This window comes from Cydia pomonella, chromosome 12, assembly GCF_033807575.1.
Source record: "Cydia pomonella isolate Wapato2018A chromosome 12, ilCydPomo1, whole genome shotgun sequence".
In the NCBI taxonomy this organism is placed as follows: domain Eukaryota; kingdom Metazoa; phylum Arthropoda; class Insecta; order Lepidoptera; family Tortricidae; genus Cydia; species Cydia pomonella.
The window spans coordinates 2,347,935-2,370,748 of record NC_084714.1 but is presented as its reverse complement, the minus strand read 5'-3'; the positions used below and the strand labels follow the sequence as shown (position 1 = coordinate 2,370,748).

General features: G+C 38.7%; 1 protein-coding gene across 1 annotated transcript; it reads left to right on the top strand.

Moving 5' to 3' along the window:
• Window positions 1–1,966: 1,966 nt before the first annotated feature.
• Window positions 1,967–21,985, top strand: LOC133523274 (beta-1,3-glucan-binding protein-like). The gene is made up of 10 exons (XM_061858765.1): window positions 1,967–2,117; window positions 9,325–9,433; window positions 11,146–11,264; window positions 12,640–12,821; window positions 13,205–13,341; window positions 14,100–14,266; window positions 16,754–16,878; window positions 17,676–17,793; window positions 19,581–19,711; window positions 20,707–21,985. The coding sequence occupies exons 1-10, from the start codon at window positions 1,982–1,984 to the stop codon at window positions 20,905–20,907; spliced, it is 1,425 nt and encodes a 474-aa protein (XP_061714749.1). The 5' UTR covers window positions 1,967–1,981; the 3' UTR covers window positions 20,908–21,985.
• Window positions 21,986–22,814: the final 829 nt, after the last annotated feature.

Genomic DNA, 22,814 nt, shown 5'->3' with positions numbered 1-22,814 from the left:
TAATAGCAGATATGAGCAGAATGTCAAATGATCTTGATTTTCCTGAGGATCAAATGTCTATATAGAACTCATGGCATTTAAGCAACACAAAGATCAGGAATTATAGTTAAAGTCTGACGCCCGCACTCGACGATTGAAACGCCTCTAACAAAATGATAAGGTGATGTGACGTCACATCATATAAGTCTGTCCTAAATGTATGGAAGATCAAGGAAATTGCCATTTTGACCCTGAAATATTGCGTTTATGTGTACAGTTGTCATACAATTTATTTTTCAATAAAATGTAAGAAATCGAATGGTACCATTTTCTTTTCTATTTTTGAAAGACAAAAAAAAAAATTTATTGAGATTTCGGAGCCTTGTATTTTTTTATAATCTCAATATAATTTTTTAAATTCCTATTTTTTATAATGGATGACTCATTTTCTATCCATTTAACTGAATTTTGTTATAATATTCAACTTGTGTCAAGTACCCAATTGTTAAGTTTATTTTCCTGTTGACTACCAAGGAATTACGGAGGCAACAAATGGTGGTTATGAGTTTGATAAGACTAACTACCGACTATAGATCATGTCATTCACAATGACGTATGCCTTGACTCGTATTGTCATGTTTTTAAAGGTTAGATTTGACAAATCTGCGCGTCATAGTGAATGACACGAACTATAAATAGTTACTTAATATACACCTATTGGTACCTGATGATAATGATGATGATACTCATTACTCTAGACACCACGTTATAACAGAAATACCTCTTCTTCCTCGCGTTGTCCCGGCATATTGCCACGACTCATGGGAGCCTGGGGTCCACTTGACAACTAATCTCAAGATTTGGCGTAGGCACTAGTTTTTACGAAAGCGACTGCCATCTGACCTTCCAACCCAGAGGGTAAACTAGGCCTGGTTGGGATTAGTCCGGTTTCCTCACGATGTTTTCCTTCACCGAAAAGCGACTGGTAAATATCAAATGATATTTCGTACATAAGTTCCGAAAAACTCATTGGTACGAGCCCGGGTTTGAACCCGCGACCTCCGGATTGCAAGTCGCACGCTCTTACCGCTAAGCCATCAGCGCTTTACCTAATTACTAATATTATAAATGCGATAGTATATACAGATATACTATCGCATTTATAATATTAGTAGGGATTATATGCACGCGTATCGATAACAGATAGAAATACCTAATTACATTCGGTATGAGGTATTACTCTTCAGACAGACAGACGAATTTCACCTTCCCATACAACAGGAGCCGTTTCGTTCTCATTTTAAAACTACGTATTGGATTGTAATGAAACTTTTCACATACAATTACATGAGGTATGGCACCACTTTATGATATTTAACAAATTGAACACAATCAGTGAAATAATAAGGATCAAAGTCAAATGGCGTTCTAAAAGTTTTAATTACTTATGTGTCGAAAGATGGCATAAATTTACGTCGCTAGTCGCTACAGAGTTTTCTTTGGCAATACACCTCTATTTCAAATTCTCTTTGATCTGAAGCTACATAAACTAATTACAGGACTAGATACGAGTATACCGTATCCTATTGTAAGTACAAAGTTTCAGCAGCATGTTCCTGCTAGTCGTTTTGAGAGCATAACTGCGTTTGTGTGTACCGAGCTTGACGGGGGACCCTTAAACAGCACCGTTTTTGGTGAATTTTGGTACAGTCACTTCTGAAAAAATCGACACGAGCGAAGTGCCAAAAATATGAATACACGACCCATATAACAGTGTAGTGTATACATATTTTTGGCACTTTGTCCATATCGATATTTTCAGACGTGACTGTGCGTATGGGGATAGTTCGAGCCCCGGTAACATAGGGTAGTTTTTATTAGGGAAATCATCTCTGAAAGAATGAAAAGGTAAATTAATATTATTTTAAGATAGAAGTACAAATTCTACGCAGAACAAGTGGAGGGCAGAGGTTAGTGTATAAAATAAACAACTAGTATCAAGATGGCAGTGAGCGCGATCGGTTGTGCGCGTGCGCTCGTTTTCCTGTTCTGTCTCGCTAAGGCCGATGACATTTATAATGTACCCGAAGTAACAATACAGGCTTTCAAGCCTAAAGGGTTCCGGGCTTTTATACCAGGTACGCTAGAAATATTAGTGAAGTGAAAATTGTTGTAGGTTTTTTTACACACTTTTATTACACACTTTTTAGTACACCCTTTTATTATTATTATTACACACTTTTATTTAGCTTCACCGCGTATATTCTGTGTATAAATCGACATATATATATATATATGTGCTACAAATCTTGTAACATAAATTTGAACCACTTCCTGGTGTCTGTTTGAGCTGAAATTTGGTATACTTCCGTATTTCCGATGACAATGCAATAGTATGCTAACATGGAGCTGATCTGATGATGCAGTCGGAAGGTAGCCAAAGGAACTCTTCGAGGGAAAAACGTAAACACATTGAGTTTAGGCTCATTTGAAAGGTCTCACTTGACGTACAAAAATGAGAAAGTGCAGTCGGCAATAAAAGTGTGTGTCAAAAATATTTTTGACGGGTACTTGTTTTGTAAACACGTCCTATGTTGGAAAAAAGAATTAGAGCAAATTGGCATCAGTTTGAAAACTTTGGAAATATATATTTACGAGAGTGTGTAATACCATAAAGATAAAATTCACTTGAATTCATAAAAAGTTTAAGATCAATGCAATATAAATACATTGAATTGAATTGAATATCGCAGTTATCTCTTTAAATACACTCCCAGTAAGTTTATCTTATTCTGCGGTGGCAGCATGGTTCCATTTTTAAGTGATGAAAACGTCACTATGCCCGTCACTTTCGCGCTTACATACTGGTTAGAACGTGACAGGCATCGTGACAAATGATAAAGAGTCGACCATCTTAGCCCCACTGGTAATGGCATTTCGAATACATACGCAAAATTCTAATAAACTTATTTTTCTTGACATGTTCGTATCCAATATACAATATTTTTCTGTAATATTCAGGTTATTACACAATGTTATATTTTTCATAATTAAATTGATTTAAATAATCCTAGTTACCATTTAAATTTATAACTAAACTTCCTTAACAAACGTTATTTGTTTATTCTTTACTAAGAAACAAACGGTTGCATACATATACAATTGAACAGAAATATATGGTAGTATTAAATTAAACCTACAGTTTCCTTAATTAAAGATACAATAGCTAATTACATTTATAAATACTTTAAACAAACAGATCTGAGTTGTAACTGAATGTATTTATCCGGGTGCAGTCAAGGTCGCAAAATTACATTATCAGTAGTAATTTAATTATTTAATGCCTTCGCTGTACCATAAAGTAATAATAATAATAATAACTTCTAACTCTAAAATAAATGGCTATACGTTTCGTGCGTGTTTTCTCGCCTCTGACTCTAAATTAGCTTCAAATTCGTTTCAATCCCGCCAAAAAGACAATTTGACACGATTTCTTTGCCGTGCTCGTCGACATCACCATCCCCCATGATGAGAATCTCGTGAAAGCCGAGAAGGACAAGTCCAGTAAGTACCTAGACTTGGCTCACGAGATAACCGCCATGTGGGATGTTGATTCGACGATCATTGTCCCGATAGTCGTGTCAGCGAACGGTCTCATAGCGAAGAGTCTCGACCAACACCTAGAGAGACTCTCGCTAGGTGGCTGGATCAAGGGTCAGATGCAGAAGGCAGTAATTTTGGACACGGCGCGTATAGTACGTCGGTTCCTCTCTCTGCGGCCCTGACCACCGGCAGCTTGGGCCCTGCCCCGCTGCTGGCGGCACCCTAGGTTAGGTTTTTTATAATGTGTTTATATCTTTTGTATTGTTTTGTAAGTGTTTTTATATTATCCATATTATAAAAAATCCTAACCTAAGATATTGAATGAATAAAGAGAATAATAATAAAAAAAGTATGCTGCAATCAAACATACAATCATCACATCACAGGGTTCAACATCCTAATTATTGTTGTTTGAATGCTTTCTTAACATCATATATCGAGCAATTAAATATATCGACTTCAGACAGTTTTGAATTATTATTAAATAACTTGCAAGCACGCCTAACATAATTATCTCTTATTAATTGTGTCATCCACGATTACGCGCAGATTTGAAAAATGTAACCTTTAGTGACATGACAATACGTGTCAAGGCTCGCGTCGTCGTGTGTGACACGATCTTTACAGTTTTACGCACGATTCGAAGAATAGGTAAATAAATAAATAAATATTATAGGACATTATTACACAAATTGACTAAATCCCACAGTAAGCTCAATAAGGCTTGTGTTGAGGGTACTTAGACAACGATATATATAATATATAAATAATTATAAATACTTAAATACATAGAAAACACCCATGACTCAGGAACAATCCATGCTCATCACACGAATAAATGCCCTTACCAGGATTTGAACCCGGGACCATCGGCTTCATAGGCAGGGTCACTACCCACGAGGCCAGACCGGTCGTAAAGAATCGGTCGGAAGAATGAAATACGGTAACGATAAGTTCTGGTTTAGATAAGTTCTATTTAGATACCGTTTGTATGTCGTATAATTGACGGAAACAGCTCGATTCGGGCAACCAATGTCACTTTGACGTTAGAAATAACGTAGATAGATCTTAATGGGATCACAGCGGAATCGAAATAAACGTCAATTTTGACATGTCGTTTAGTTATCGATCTTTTAAAGATCTTTCCAAGATCTTAAACGTGTCTTAATTATTCTTGGAATCGAGCCGTAAGCCGGTTTCCTGCTAACCGGACAACATAAAAACACGTTTGTCTATAATCTGTAGGGAATCCCTGTTTGATTCTTGGAACAACAAAAACTTTCGAATATCGTGAATCACAAAATACAAGATAATAATTCCATAGATATTTAGTTGTGGGAACCGGGAAGTACCTGTTACTTAAATCCCCCGCAAATGTTAAGGCGAATGATAACCTCAAACGTCCTTGACATTGAACTCGTCGCTCGCGCGCGGGTAACAGTGATATAATCATAGATGGTTGGATCCTATAGATGTACTATACGCGTGCGCCTGTGAGGGAAAGAACGTACGCAATGCGACAAAATCAAAAACACGTTTTAACATTCCTGACAACATACCAAAAACAACCTACGTAATTTGGTCGGCTTATTTGTTACTCACCATAAACCATACTAAATTTACGGTGGGAAAAAAAATGAGACTGTGACAAGGACAAACCATAATAGCGCTTTCTCTGTTACTCCTACTGAAAGTTCCATAAGTGCTTCCGTTTGGTCATCTGGTCGCATCTCCATTTCATTTCTATATTATTTAACCTCTATGGAGTAAGAGGCTCGGCACTGAATTTAATAGTCTTACTTACCGTAAAATGCTGCAACTTTGCCATTTAAGCTCAATTTTGCCTATTTCATTTCAATTACGACCTCTCGAATTTGCTTAGTTTTTTCTTGTTTTTTACCATTTGGTAGTAATCTTCATTATTCTGGCAACACATATTTCATTTTTTTACAATGGTAACTCCATTGTTGCTCCGCCAGTTACGTATCATAAGTCGGCGTGAGCGGCAGCATTTTTTTAGGGTCTCGCAACTTTTGAATTTTTATCTACGAAAAAGGTTTTTTTTTAGAAGTGGTAACGTCCCAGGGTAAGTAAAGACTGTCTATTTCCCGTAAGTTTAATATTTTCAAGAAAAGGACATGATTTCAGCATCATAACGTACTAGGCAATATTGGGCAGTGTTTTGGAAACTTGAATGACACAATTTTGCCTGGGTCTAGGGCTGTCACTAGCTGGATTTTATAAATGTACAGAAAAGAGTAAAAGTAAGCTTGCCTGAACTGCTTAAATGAGTTTATTTATTACAAGCTTTTTATTAACTTGCAATGTTTGTTTGTTTAAGTCAAATCTTGCAAGTCGATTTTCACCGACTTTCAGTGTGGGTACCTATGTAGATCTGTTGACAATGCAATAATAGACTAACGTTAACAAAAAAAAACTTATGGGTATTAAAATGAAAATTATAAAAAACAACTTATTGCAATCTGTTATTATATTTTTATTGTAGTTACTTGCAATTGTATATTTATTGTATTATAATTATGTTGTATGTTTACTTGTAATTGTCTTTTTGTTCAAAATTTGCAATCTAATTTTCAACCACTTATTAGCGACCAATTGAGGTGTTTGACATACTTATGTAACTTGGGTGACAATGCAATGTTTATGGTACCATCGAGATGGTCTGATGATGGAGACCGAAAATAGCAACTTCTAAACTACACATAATAAATCCACTGTGTTTAGGCTCATTTGATTTGTCTTGCAGTTATCTTTTTATCGAAATCTGGGTTGTCAGGTGATTAGAACTTTACAATGAAATAGAACTTTACACAATAATGCATTGAAAATTAGCAAAATAGTGTATCTGCAATGTACTTGTAATAAAAAAATTCAAATAAGTTCAAATTATTAAATACTAAAAGAAAAAGAAATCAAACAACATTATATTACATTTGTTTGTTGATTATTTTGTAACTAACAATATAAATAGATTTTTTTAATAATAATATTTTTTTGGCACAACCCTACAGTTAACGATGTTTTTGTATAGAAAGTTTGTGGAACCTGCTACAACTTTACCTATTGCATGTGAAAAAAAAAGTATTAAGCTTATGGCAATAATTTGACTGTCAGGGGCAAGCATAATGTCTCATGCACAAGAGTAAATAATTATTGCAAATAGCAACACATTATTTATGGGGATATCCGTCTAGGCAAAGTTACGTCTTAGGCCTACAACTTTGCCTGCCACTTTGATTGCTTGTAAATCGGAAATACAGTATGATTAGGTAATGATATTTGAGTCTTATCTGGTAAGGTACAGGGTATGTTATCCGACTAATACTCATGAAACTCATAATGAAAAATAGGTTCACAGATATAAGAAAAAAACGTCAAAATCCAGGCAAAGTTGCAGCGTTTTACGGTACACGGTAGAATACAAAGGGTTGATGTGAGTGGACAGCGATCACCGGGGTCATTGGTCTCTATGGGTGTACCGCAGGGATCAATATTGGGGCCTTTCCTGTTCCTTATCTACATTAATGACCTGCCTTACCTTGTAAAGACCCACCATGACATAGTATTGTTTGCAGACGATACCTCACTTATTGTCAAAGTCAAACGACAGCAACAAGCTTGCAGTGATGTAAACAATGCTATTTCTAAATTAGTAAATTGGTTTAATGTTAATAATTTATTGTTAAATGAGAAAAAGACTAAATGCATTAAGTTTGTTACAAGTCACATAAGGAATGAGCAAACAAGTGTCATTGTCAAGGATGAGGAATTGGAACTAGTAGATAGTACAGTTTTTCTTGGTATAACTTTAGATTCTAAACTACAATGGGGTCCCCATATTGCAAATCTCTCGAATAGACTGAGTTCTGCAGCTTTTGCAGTGAGCAAGATCCGTCAGTTAACAGACGTGAAAACAGCTCGATTAGTTTACTTTAGTTACTTTCATAGCATTATGTCATACGGTATTTTACTATGGGGCAGTGCTTCAGGGATAAATACCATTTTTGTTCTGCAGAAGAGGGCTATTCGTGCAATATATAAAATGTACCATAGAGACACACTTAGAGATAAGTTTAAGGACATTAACATAATGACAGTGCACTGTCAATATATTTATGAGAATATTCTGTATGTACATAAAAACATTGCCAGTTTTAAGAAAAACTGTGAAATACATAATATTAATACTAGAAATAAGCATAAGCTCGCAGTGCCCTTCACTAGGCTCCATAAAATTAAGAAATCATTCATGGGTAATTGTGTAAGATTTTACAATAAACTTCCTAATATTATAACTGAACTGTCTGTTAGTAAATTTAAAAATTATGTAAAACGTAAGCTTATCTCTAAAGCCTATTATAGCACACAAGACTACATGAATGATGAAACACCGTGGGATTAAGTGTGATTGTAAAGAATGAATTATTTATTGTTATTTAAATAATGATGAAATTGATAATTCAATGTATAGGTATATATACCGTATTTATTGACATTTAGATTTTATTCTAGAAAGTTTCTAGACTAGTATTTTTATACAATTTTGATGTTTGACGGTCCTTTTGTGAAATCCTTATTTTTAAGTTTACCATATCTATAATAGTTCAATGTTTTTTTTAGAACAATAATAACTGCATCAATAAATTGCTCTGATATTTAGATTAAGATGATATTTGTAAAATTTGACGATTTAAAAGTGCTTGTTGCTAGGCCTATTTGAATAAAGAATATTTTGACTTGACTTTGACTTTGACTATGGATATAAAAATTTTTATACCACGGCGGTGGCAAGCAAGCATACGGCCCTCCTGATGGTAAGCAGTCACCGTAGCCTATGGACGCCTACAACTCCTTTAAAAATCTGCACACTCCTTTTTTGAAGCACCTCATACTGTAGACCCTCATAATATAGGAATTACATGTTTCACAAATAGCCTTGTTTAAATATTTTTGTCATAGGAATTATTACTGTACATAAAAATTGAGGATTGCGCTTGAAATGTTAACAAAAACCGAAGCACATACTACGTTCGGTTTTTACTACAGTCCAAGAGTACAAATACCTGTACCCCTAGTGTAACTTTGATCGACATCATAACGTAACGAACGCGTTTGCGTTAAGTCTCATTTTGTATAGGATTTTGAGTTTCCAAAACGTCCCGCTTGGCGCGCTCTTTCGAAATCCAATACAAAATGAGACTAAACGCAAACGCGTACGTCATGTTTGGAAATCGAATTTATTTACACTAGGGGTACTGATGACCGATGCAAACCATTTTCATCTTTATTTTAGGTAGGGGCTTGTGCACAAATCACGCGAGGTTCGATAGGGGGGGAGGGGGGTCACGAAAAAATCACGAGAGATCACGTTGGTTTATAAGAAAACCTCACGTGTATTTTTCTATGGTGAACGAAACTAAGAAAAAATATCCACCACATACTTTTTCTCGGTTTTGTTAAGCATAAATCTTCACTTGGCACTTCAAAATAGCGAGTCTAAACAAGATTTACTCTATACAATACTATTTATCTTAAAATTTGGTGGAACGAAAATATTTAAAAAAAATACACTTGAGGTTATGAGGTGGAAGGGGGGTTCGCCAAGAACCTCATCAAATATCACCAAGGGGAAGGGGGGTAAGAAATTGCCGGAAAAAAAAAAACCTCGCGTGATTTGTGCACAAGCCCTAGCCTAGGCTGTGATCATAAATTATGTTTCAGATGCCCCGAATCTAGCCCTCTTCGTATTCCAAGGCAACATCAACAGAAAAATCGAGTCCACACAAGTGGGTGAACTCCATGGAGAGGTGGTATCACCCAAAAATGGGAGGTTAGTAGTGAAAATGAAAGTTTTTATTAATTCAGTTTAGGCATATTACAATGTAAGAGAGGTATGGGCAATGTGAATGTCATCTCGCCTTGTGTGGTAGGGCACAGCACAGCAGATGTCATTCCAGATCTAGAGCAGAGCCCAACTGGGGAAGTACCTCCACCTTACAGAAAACCGCAGCCAAATAACACTTGACCCTACTCATAGTGTTGTGTTCCTGCCGGTGAGTAAGGTTGCCAGAGCTCAACGAGGGGGGTGGGGTTAGGGTCGGCAACGCGCATGTAACTCCTCTGGAGTTGCAGGTGTACATAGGCTACGGAGACTGCTTACCATCAGGCAGGCCGTATGCTTGTTTGCCACCGACGTAGTATAAAAGTGAATACCAGAAACCTCCACCGGTTCTAAGGGTTCGAACACTTAGAACCGGTGGTACTGCGGTAGTAGTGTGGTGTAGTGTAGACCACAGCCCTGAGAAGATACTGGCCACAGAAACTCGGCGGGACTTATTCTTCATATAATTACATATACATAAAATCTTAAAAATAGGCACATACGTAACGCCTAGTTCTCCCAGAGAACATATCAAACATTAAAGGCAAAAATACTACTGGCCTCAGCGTCTATTTCAGACGATCTATGGTGCAATGTCTAGAGACATTACACCGCCTGGGACGGAGTTAAGGAAAACGCAGGGATGCCCAGCACCTGCGCCACCCTCTCGACCTCACTGGCCGGAAAGGCAAGCCAATACGTGTGGAGCCAGGTTGGCTGCAGGAGTCTACCGCAGATTTCAGGTTGGACCCTACTCACGCCTAACGGGGACTCCGTCCCGGGTTTGATTTTGGAGTTTTCCTTCTCCTAGATAAGTTGCAACCCAATGCTTAGAGGCTTATCTCCCCTGTGACGAAGGGTTAGATGACGGCTTCCTTCGTGATCTTAGTCGCCTCTTACGACACCCTCGTTCTTTTAGGGTTGGTGCTATTCTTAAGCCGGACACCACACGGGGAAAAGGCAAAAATATAGTAGAGAAAATAACTATAGAAATTGATGGAACAGTATGCATTGTTGTCTCAGGTGACGCTGCTTGGCATACGATCGTTTCTTGGATCATACTCACCTAATCTAATGCCCTAGCCACGATATTAACTCTTGACTACTGTGAAGGTTGGAAACCTTCATAGTCTCGAGATAGATAACTGGCAACGATTATTTGAATTCAGAACTATCGCCCTACTGATCTGCAGGCGATTTCATTCTGAAAGTGGCAAGCATCTGAGTTAGTCGATAGTGCTGCATTCGTTTTTGAAGAAAAAAAGATCATTAAATATTATCAGAAATCTACCTCAAGTGTTTACATTCCCTACCTCAGATAGACCGTATCTCTTTTACATTACCCTCCAAAAAAGGAAGGAGAAAAGACTACTCCGGCGGTCCAGTTCGCGCTCTATTTCTACCTACTTGTACCTATCAGGTTAAGTTCGGTGTCATCTTCGTATAAATTAGGGGCCAGGAATTCATTTATAAAATACTCAAACCCGCTTAAGAAGATTCTGAAGAGATCAGTTCCAAATTGCATCTTAAGCGAGAAAACATGAAATCAAACGTGAAAAAAATATGAAAACAAGTTACCATCAGTGGGGACCAGTGTAAATTGGTATTTTATGTGGGAAATCTTATTAAACGTAATCATAATCACATATTTTCCCCATTAGGTGGGTGGTGGAGCTGCCCGACGTCGTGCTGGCGGTCGGCGACGTCATCAACTACCACGTGTTCGCGTCTGTCAAGAGTGCTGCGTATGTGAAGGATAAGCTGACGTTTACTGTCACCGGTAAGTACACTTGCCGACATCTTTAATGTTCCGTAGCCTTTACTCCTCCAACTAGATGGGTAGTGGAACTGCCAGATAGCCTGACGTCGCGCTGGCGGTCGGCGACGTCATCAACTACCACGTGTTCGCGTCTGTCAAGAGTGCTGCGTATATGAAGGATAAGCTGACGTTTACTGTCACCAGTAAGTACACTTGCCGACATCTTTAAGGTTCCGTAGCGTTTATTCCTCCAACTAGATGGGTAGTGGAACTGCCAGATAGCCTGACGTCGCGCTGGCGGTCGGCGACGTCATCAACTACCACGTGTTCGCGTCTGTCAAGAGTGCTGCGTATGTGAAGGATAAGCTGACGTTTACTGTCACCAGTAAGTACACTTGCCGACATCTTTAATGTTCCGTAGCCTTTACTCCTCCAACTAGATGGGTAGTGGAACTGCCAGATAGTCCAACGTCGCGCTGGCGGTCGGTGACGTCATTAATTACCACGCGTTCGCATCTGTCAGGAGTGCTGTGTATGTGAAGGATAAGCTGACGTTTGCTGCTGATAAGCTTCCTTAATCTAAATAGATGGGAACCGTTATAGTTTTCTTATGTTCATCTGTCCGAATAGGTAGAAAACTTCGGTTACCATATATCACGTAACAATTCCCATTTCTCTGTCTCTCTCTCTCTCTCAGCGTATTCACTCTTGCTTTCTTTAATTTTTTGCATTTATATTTGAAACTTTTGTCAATGGCTATGCCGTAGGTAGGTAGTATATACATTGGCCATGACCGTCGATAATTAAGGTTATCTATAAGTAACAACAATATTACTTATAGATTGCAGTTTTGTAAGGTTACATATATGACGACCGGTTTGGCCTAGTGGGTAGTGACCCTGCCTACGAAGCTGATGGTCCCGGGTTCAAATCCTGGTAAGGGCATGTATTTGTGTGATGAGCATGGATATTTGTTCCTGAGTCATGGGTGTTTTCCATGTATTTAAGTATTTATAGATATTTATATATTATATATATCGTTGTCTAAGTACCCTCAACACAAGCCTTATTGAGCTTACTGTGGGACTTAGTCAATTTGTGTAATAATGTCCTGTAATATTTATTTATTTATTTATTTATTTATTTTATATGTAAGGATTCCCCTGAAATCCATTACAAATACACCACGTAACATCATTCCACATTAACTATTTATTAATTTTTACTAAAATCCAAACCCTGATCTCCGAAGATACCTATGTACGTGAGAAAAAAATCGAGCTTCACTTTCATCATCCTGTAATCGCCTACTGCTGTGCATATACTTTTTTATGTTCTTCGTTCATAAGTCGCTATGCTGTGCTGTATTAAAGAATTTGTACACTTTGTATTTAAGAATTGGAAGACTACGAGTCGCGTGAAGCCCTAACGACGCCCACAAATCCAAACTGCGCCCCAACTCTTACTCGGGTACGAGGAGGCGTCGCCTGCGCTGGACAGACCATCTTTGAGGAGAACTTTGATTCATTAAGAACAGACGTATGGCAAGTGCAGCAATATGTTCCTGTAGACCATTCTGTAAGTATCCCATTCTATTTCATCAGCTAAGAAACGCGCATTCACTCTCGGGAAGCACCATCCCAAATAGTAAATTTAAACTCAATTTAAGTGACGTTGTACGTTAAACACTGACGTCACCTTGCTACCTGTGTGCCAGGCTTCGAATCGTGGCAGTAAATCAGTATTTATATTTTTTAATTTAAAATGGCGCAACTACATCAGCTTTTACGAAAAAAGTTTTCCGCTGTACCCCACCCTCCCCTGCACTACGTAATATGAAGAATGTTGAATCATTCTATTTAAATCACAATACTCAAAACCTGTTCTCCGAAGATGTTGAGGCTGCAAGCAAGTTAAACGCGTACTCAGATTCTTTTGTTTATTTGTAAATATCTTTCCAGGAGCATCCCTTCGTATCATATCAACGATCTGCAGTCTCTGTGCAGAATGGGAACCTGCGTATCGTCCCATCACTACAGCAGAACCAGCCAGGGTTCTCAGCTGATAGCATGCTGGATTCGTTGGATTTATATAAAGGGTAAGACATGAAGATTCTTAGCTGACAGCACGCTAGACTCATTGGATTTATATAGATAACTTACCAGTACAGCCTGCAAACTGCTCCCAACTTTGGTTTAAAGGTGTGTCCACACCGCAGTTACCTTAATAACAGCAGCACAGTTGCTTTAAAAACAAAGGGGATCAGGACTATTAGGACGTTGTGGAGGTATAGGAAACGTTTTATAGGTAAGCGCTAGATTCAGTGCATTACCTTAGCCCTTCCTACACCTCGGACTGCCTTGCACTGTCAAACGATTTGCTACATTTAATTCAAGAAACTGACATGAATAACGTTTCACGTCCAATCCTAATTAAGTCACACTGTTGATAGTACTCATACTACTCATCATGCTCAAGTCGCCTGGCATCGCCCAATCAATATATTATACGATATACCGTTACCGTCTGTCTGTATCTAATCTATTTTATATCAGTTTTTAAGCAGTGGGTACTAAACTAATTTGATAATCCAGGTTTTGTCAACCAAATGGGTTAGCTATGGAAAATCAAAATTGAAAGGAGGAAGTAGCTGTGTTGTTGGGAATTAGGTACGAGACTAATTTCAGGCAAAGGTCTACCGTTATACTCTAATTGGAATCTTTTTTCTGCCAAGAGCGTCGCCAGGGGGGGGCACAGGAGGCAGCTGTCCCCCCTAGATAATAAAATTTGACATTAAAGGTAGGCCCTCGCTTGTTTTGAAGAGTCTGGAGATAAGCTGTTTATGAATGCTTTCAGTTGCACATCAGAAACATCAGGCGCTTGTTTCGTCCAAGCTAACGACGGCAGCGGCATCATACCGCCCATAGTGAGCGGTCGCATCATAAGCATGCCCGGCTTTGCGTTCACGTACGGAACCGTCACTGTGAGGGCCAAACTGCCACAGGGAGACTGGTTGTACCCAGGTATTTTTTTTAGGATATGTTGTTACCAAATGTACAATCGCCCTCGAGTAGGGAAATTGTTTTTAGATGGAAATTTAGTTATCTAATACCAAGAAGGCGAATCAATCGAAAGCCAACTCATCCCGTCTCTGCACGCCGAACAGCTGGATCGGTACCGATAATCTTCATTGGTGAGCTGATGCTGTAGTGGCTCCAGCGAGGGTTTTAAGCACACAAATCGACAGTTTAAACGAATTTATCTTTATCACGTTGAACGAGCTTGCACCTACGACCATTAGCAGCCATCGAATCGATCTCCTAGTTGCCCTAACTCCTAAGGCATCTCAGATATGCAGAGGGCCTTCATAAGTCTTCAGCGCCCTTCTGGCCTCGCTCCAGTTCAGCCCGACCGCTCCTAGCTCACTCTAGGCGGACCATCGTCAAGAGCGGCGGACGCCCGGAGCCGTGGATTCACAGGTTTAAGGATATAGTATTTGTTAACAGCCAAATAAATTATTGGTAGAGCCCATGCAAGAGTTAATACTCGTACCAGTGGCAGGGTGCACCTGCACATAGAACATGTATTCCAAAGTCTTGCTTACAGAACAGCTGAGCACGTTACCTCGCAATTCTGGAAATTAAAACATGATGAAAAAGATCCTCCTTGCCCAACTGATATTATTACGTTCAGTTGATATACTTAAAAATATCAAGCCGCGCAATAGGGTTGTTTCAAATTTTTTGAAACGCTTGTATTACGTTCTATATTAACTAAAAGTTGCCCTAAAATTCAACTTTTATGCTAAAAACGGCTTTAAATATGTTAAATTAACAAAATATATTTTGACAGATGCTTTCGCGCCCAAAACGCTCTTAGAAAATTGTGTGACGTCAAAGTTTACTGTTTGACACATAACACGCTCGTAGAAGATACGAACTGTCAACTGACATTTGTCATTTGTTGTTTATCGCCTAACTGTCAACAGTGTCAATCCGAGAGTTGTGACGTCATCAGAATCTTCAGTGACGTTTCGAGTTTGGTCACGTGACGTGTGCCAAAAGATATTTTAAATTCAATATTTACAAAAATATGGTCATTACAGGTCCCCTAAAAGTAGTTTAACATGTTCTTATAATCCAAAAGAATTTATTGGGATACAATTCAGCCCTAAGATTTGTAGATGGAAACAACCCTATTAATACTACTTATACCATGTTATATACAAATACAAATACAAATACAAATAAAACTCCGTGTTAAACTCTTATTTAAAAAAAATAAAACTGGTTTTCTAATGGCATTAAGAGTAATAAAATCGCGTATTTTTAAAAACCTTTCTACCTATGTCAATTGTAGTAACTTTTTCAACACGTTACGCCTCACTAACTTTAGCGTTAAATAAATAACTCTTCGTAAAAAGGTACATTTCTTCAAATACGAAATCGTGATAGGAAATGTTATTAGATTGAACTTATTGTTATTAGAACGAACAAGTTAGGAACTTTTTTCCACTTTTTTTTAAGATGCACGTAACTGCGTCGGAATATCGGGAGATTAAAAAAAATAATATAAAAGGTAATCATGGTTTATATCCCGGTCGATTTAAGTCTAGTGAAACTGACCGTGAATCATTCAAAACTGTATCCCTAGTGTAAATTTATTCGATAGCGAAACGTGACGTACGCGTTTGCGTTAAGTCTCATTTTGTATGGGATTTAGAAACAGCGCGCCAAGCGGGACGTTTTGGAAACTCAAAATCCCATACAAAATGACACTTAACGCAAACGCGTAGGTATGTCACGTTTCGCTATCGAATAAATTTACACTAGGGGCTCTGTTATGTATACTATATTAAGGGAAAGGGTCGTAGTTAAAAATTTTAACTACTAATTTTTACTAGTGTAAATTTATGACAACTTAAAATGACAATCATAGGTACATATACATACATCGACAAACGAAAAAAAACAATCGAGATGTCAGACGCTACGACACCTTGTTGTCACAACTATTGACAATGACTTCATTTTTATACAGGTGTAACAAAAATAGTCGAGATCCGTTCAACGCAGCGGCTTACGTGAGCGAATAACTCGCGAACGCGAAGCGGCGCGGGTGAATTCAATCCTTTGATACCTATGGAAGTGTCTTACGTGGGCGATCTCGTTGTGATCGCGAATGCTGTTGGGCCGCCGCACCGCGAGTTATTCGCTCACGTAAGCCGCTGCGTAAGGGCACATTCGGTATGGGTACAGGACGGTACCGTAACAAGGACGGCGTATTTCCATCTGTCCCCGCCAGCCATAGATGGGAATAGGCGCTGCATACAAATCATTCTCATCTGTCCTCGCCTCTTGTATGGCGGTGGTCACGTGGCGCGGGCACAGATGGGAATACACCACAAGGACTGGGACGTTACTTAATCATAATTAAACATTATAAATTGTAATGTGTAGTTCATAATTTGCTAACCTTACCTAAATGACAACAAAAGTTTTTTTTTTCAGAGATCTTACTGGAACCGTTGATGAAGAAGTTTGTCTTCGGAAGCGTGAACTCGGGAGTTCTGAAGATAGCGTGTTCAAGAGGCAATAAGGAGCTTAATTCCGGATCCACTAACTATGGAAATAAAGTAAGAAAATTTAATTTTTTATCTTGTCCAAGCTGTGTCTCCGCTGGCAATCGACTGGCAGTAAACGGTCAGGCCGCGTAGCCAACTTTACAATCGTTCACGCTCCGTAGCGTATCGTAGCTATCTCTCTCTATCACTCTTCCTTATTAGTGCGACTGTGACAGTTGCGTTTCGTTCGCCACGGAGCGTGAACGATAGGCACGTTGGCTACGCGTACAGGATGGCCTCGTACCACATGGATGCGATCAGTTGAGAAGGAGTCTAGCTCAACTGGACTCGGCTGGAAAGAGCTGGAAGTAGCTGCTCAGGATCGCGCCTAATGGAAAATTCTTCTGCGAGCCCTGTCCCTGATGAGGGATAACAGGATTCCATCATCAATACTTAAAAATCGACGTTTCGCTGTGGACTGTTTCCTCCTCCAAAACGCAACCAATCATTATGAAATTTTGGAAACTGCAAGAGGAAGAAATAATCTATGCCGGTCTGTTTTGATTCTTTGGTATTTGTTGTCATATTTGTATACTGCGCCTTTTTTGCAGCCAATTCAATTGAGCTGTTTTTGCGATGTTCGAGGCGCTGTAAGTTGCTTCAGATATTGATGATATTGATCTTATTTGAAAAAATCATTGTTCTATGTTAAAAATCCAGGGAGGAAACAGTCGAGAGCGTTTGTATGGAAAAATCGCAACCAGAAATTCCTCTTAAGGGACCCCTAAGCCTAAGCCAGTAGGGGTTTAAACTTAAAGGTCCTAGCAGTTTTTTTTCTACAAAAAAATTAAGAAAATGATATTTTACAGGTGATATACAGCGGGCCGGTCATTGATACCTCTTGCTACGACACATTGCTTGTCAAGAAGAACTCATATACCTTCTGGGGTGACGGTTTTCACGATTATTCTGTCAAATGGACGCCAGGTGCGTAAACCCCCCCCCCCCCGTAATTTACAGGGTTCCGTTCCTAAAGGGTAAAACGGGATCCTATTAGTAAGACTCCGCGGTCCGTCCGTCTGTATCTCATGAACCGTGATAGACAGTGGAATTTTCACAGATGATATATTTCTGTTGCTATAACAACAAATAGAAAAAAGTACGGAACCCTCGGTGGGCGAGTCCGACTCTCACTTGTCCGGTTTTTTAGTAATAAGTATATAAAATTAAAAAGTAATTGCTAATTTTATATTCATATTAATTTATTGCACTAATAGCAATATAATCAATATGTTCTAATAAATTTGTTTTTGTATTTTTACTTACTTTACTAGGTACGGTCACAGATTTCCAGAGATCCATTTAGGGTTCAAGTTTTTTTTTCAAATACTACGTCGGTGGCAAACAAGCATACGGCCCGCCTGATGGTAAGCAGTCTCCGTAGCCTATGTACGCCTGCAACACCAGAGGAGTTACATGCGCGTTGCCGACCCTAAACCCCCCCCTCATTGAGCTCTGGCAACCTTACTCACCGGCAGGAACACAACACTATGAGTAGGGTCTAGTGTTATTTGGCTGCGGTTTTCTGTAACGTGGACGTACTTCCCCTGTTGGGCTGTGCTCTAGATCTGAGCTGACATCAGCTGCGCTGTGCCCTACCACACAAAACGAGATGACATTCACAATTCCCATACCTCTCTAGCGTGTTGGATTTTGAAAATTAATTTGGTTCTCAATCCTAATGGTATGAAATGGTACTAGACTAAAGACAACAATTAAAGTCCGTGACTATACCTACAGTCATCATCAGAAGTAGCAGATTATAGCTACCAATCCCTAATACTACTTATATTATAAAAAGCTTAAAATGGTTCCACAAACTAATACCAATTTTATAATGTGCCTTTGATCAAAGTTTTGGATTCCACTGACAACATCCAAACCAGCGAAAGGAATGCCAATAGAAAAGATTTTAAGTTTGAAATTTAGAATATGCATGTACAGTCAGCGTCAAATACTTTGTAGCAACCAAAATAGCCAAATAGTTCGGTACACCATATACACCGTGTTTTTATTGTATTCCGTTAACTTCGGGGTATCGGTTAGTAAGTTTAAGGAAACTAAATGGCATAGTTAATTTCCCAAAAAAAAAAAAAGTTTTTTTTTACTATTTTTATTTTTATAAAAAGTAACTAAATGTTGCATATAGCGTTGTAATACGGGCATTACGTTTAACTCAAACAAACAATTGAAAACTGTGACATATCAATGTCATTTCGAATATCGATCGTCTGAGATAGTAGGTACTTACGTTTAGTAGCAAATGTATGAACTCGCACTAAACACTAATCAATAAGTAAACAGGCCCTAAGGCAAGTGTACACGCTCATAAGGGCCTTATAAAATAAAAATTAATGATTGATTATCTCCGAAATGGAGTTAATTAGAATATCGGTGTCTTTGAGAAAGTTACATAATTTAAGCTCAGGAATGCACCCTCGAAATGAAAGCAAATCAAAAAACACGATGTATTTAGTATGGTGTACCGAACTATTTGGCCACATTGACTGACGCTGACTGTACTTCTTAGAATGACAGAAATAATAGAAAAAATGATAATGTTACGTTCCGTTACACGCAGCGTTATGTATATCTCTATTTTTCGAGACGCGAGGAGGGTTTTTTTTTAGGCGCGTTGTTTTATCCGCTACTATTGGTGTCGACTGTACTAGAATAAACTTTGGTCACAATATAATGTAGACATATTTTTGCAGAGCGTCTGATACTATCTGTGGACGGACTGGAATACGGTCGTATAGAACCAGCGTCTAACGGGCTGCGGGGGCTACTACCGGCCTCTTGTTCCGCTGTACAACTAACTGGGATGGCACCTTTCGATGACCACGTAAGTTATGCCTATTACCAAAGGGAATTTGAAATAGGGAGCGTGCATGAACTGTAGGAGGCAGCACAGGAGCCGTCAGATTTTTGGCGCGAGGCGTAAATGTGATGTTTATTGTTCCGATGTAGCCCACAAGATGGCAGAACCTACAATGCACAAGAAAACACGTGACGTGTAAATAATGTGCATGTTTATGATTCCGATTCAGGCCACAAGATGGCAGACCCTCCAACGCGCACTACCAATAGAGGTGGATTGTCAAAGAAAACTTTGTAGCCACGGTAAATTTACTGCCATCTTTCGACACATGATTAAAACTTTTAGTAGATCAAAGGCAAAAGGTACAGCGGCATCGTTTCGAGCGATGGCGCCACAACCTTTGGATTATGCCCAGTAAGTTTTTATTTTATTTATTTGGAGACCCAACAGCTGTGACATTAACATTATTATTATTATATATAGTAGATACAGGAAGCCAATTATAGGAACTCGTTGTCGCCACTTTTTGATATTTACCAAATATAACACATATCATTGAAAGAATAAGGATCATAGTCAAATGGCGTTCTAAAAGTTTAATCATGTGTCGAAAGATGACAGTAAATTTACTGTGGATACAAAGTTTTCTTTGACAATCCACCGCTATTTCAAATTCTCTTTGCTATTACGTGTCTAATTATGAATTTGAAATTGTTTATTAGGTATATCATTTTATTTGTGTTATTTGAAAGCAAGTATGTATCACCCCACATGATTCGGTTAAGAGTAACTTTATTTCGAGAAACTTAATAAATAAAGTTGTGAGCCTTCTAAAGATCCCATACTTAACTGCACAGATACCGCATATGTTCAATTAGGTATGCGATCTTTAGACAATGACTCCCGCGGCGGGGTTAGGTATGGATAGCCGCAAAAACTAGTCACTGAATCAAATTTAGCCTTGACGTGACTTGAATTTGTGTCACGTTTGTTTACCTATAACTAAACACTTTTTACAGTTCTACATAACCCTCGGCTTGGCTGCAGGTGGACACACAGAATTCCCTGATAGTTCCTTATCACAGAACAGCCATGAGAAACCCTGGAAGAACCAGGCTTCCAAGGCTGCTCTTCGGTTTTGGAACGACGTGGACGCGTGGAAAGCGACGTGGCAGCAACCAGAGCTGTTAGTTGACTATGTCAAAGTGGTTGCCCTGTGATTATATCATTATATATCTTACCTATATGGTCAAGAGAAGACTACAGCATGTTGTGAAGTAAGGACCAAGAGAACGGAGTTCTCCTTCTCATTGTACCTACCTATTTCTAGTAAGTAGATAGGTATACCAGGCAAATGAGGTATCCGCAGCAAGCTCGGTTCTCCATACATACGTAGTTACGTTCTCATTTTAAAACGACTAGCTAGATTGGTCTGATACTTTGTACTTACAGTAGGATAAGGTATATCTATGCCTGTAATTAGTTTATGTAGCTTCAGATATCATTGTAAAAAAATACAGCGAATTTAAGTTTTGCATACGAAACTTGTTTACTCCATTTCGTTTGTTTTATTAGCTAATTTCTTTATTTCGATACTTCTCTGAGATTCCCACGTGACAGGCTGAGCCTAGTGTGGGGATCAATGTACTGCTGGTCTTGTAATGCCAAATTCTTGAAATAAATATTATTCTTATTCTTATTCTTAATTACAGGCATAGATATACCTCATGTCATTGTATTTGCAAAGTTTCATTAAAATCCAACACGCTAGAGAGGTATGGGCATTGTGAATGTCATCTCGCTTTGTGTGGTAGGGCACAGCCAGTGGATGTCATTCCAGTTAACGTTAAAGTACCTCCACCTTACAGAAAACAGCAGCCAAATAACACTAGCTAGACCCTACTCATAGTGTTGTGTTCCTGCCGGTGAGTAAGGTTGCCAGAGCCCAACTAGGGGGGGCGGTTTAGGGTCGGCAACGCGTATGTAACTCCACTGGAGTTGCAGGCGTACATAGGCTGCGAAGACTGCTTACCATCAGGCGGGCCGTATGATTGTTTGCCACCGACGTAGTATATAAAAAAAAGCGCTGTATTAAAATGAGAACGAAAGTCTGTTTGTATGGGAAGGTGAAATTCGGCAGAGCTTGTGTGGACTCTTTAAAAGGTTACAGAAATTATATTCATAATCACGACCTTCCTTTTTCTCGATCTCATCCTTTTGTGCCTCTAGGGTATTATCCACGTGCCATGTATATTTATTAAGCGACGCCAAACATTCCAATAAAAATAATTCATATAATTTGTTAACCAGGCCTCGAAAGCGGCTCTCCGGTTTTGAAACGACGTGGTCGTATGGCAACCAGAGCGGCTGGTTGACTATGTCAAAGTGGTTGCTCGATGATAGCCGTGGTCAAATAAGGACTGCAATGAAGTCGATCTCAGATTAGCTTGTTCTTAACCCGGTTAAACTTTTCGCCGCCACCGCCGTACCCAAGTGTCTTCAACGCCACGTCATAAATTGCACGTATACAAACCTGACCAAAACCACGACTTGATATGAAGTCGTGGCGTGTGGGGCACGAAATGTCCTGACTTTATATCAAGTCAATGGCACCGAAAAGGTTAACGCCAAAAATGTTCACAGAAGTCGAGTAATCTAAATTTTTCTCACAATGTCTCAGAGCAGATATTGGTTATTACTTTATCTTGATCACTTCTTTACCTCTACGATATTGCCTTCGTACCATATATGTTGTGCCTTAGTGCCCATTGTACAGGGATACCAAAAATATAAAAATAATAAACAGACTTCTTATACTTGTTTTATTCATACCAATAATTTTGCAACTTTCTACATTACAAGAGCTTCAGATGCCTCTAAAAGTATCTTAATATCTACAGAGAGTCAATCCCTATTTTTTATAATTTATTAAACATTAACAAGCGAACGAAATAAGTAGGGTTATCTTGACTATTACATCGTGTGATTAAAGTGTACTTATATGTAAATAAGTAGTTGATATTAAAGAACTTTTTCACCTCAGCAGCTCGAACAAGCCTACTTTTGTCAGTCCAGGGAGTGAGGACAGTGCGATTTTCGTGACTCTAGGGAGTAAGACAAAGTAGCT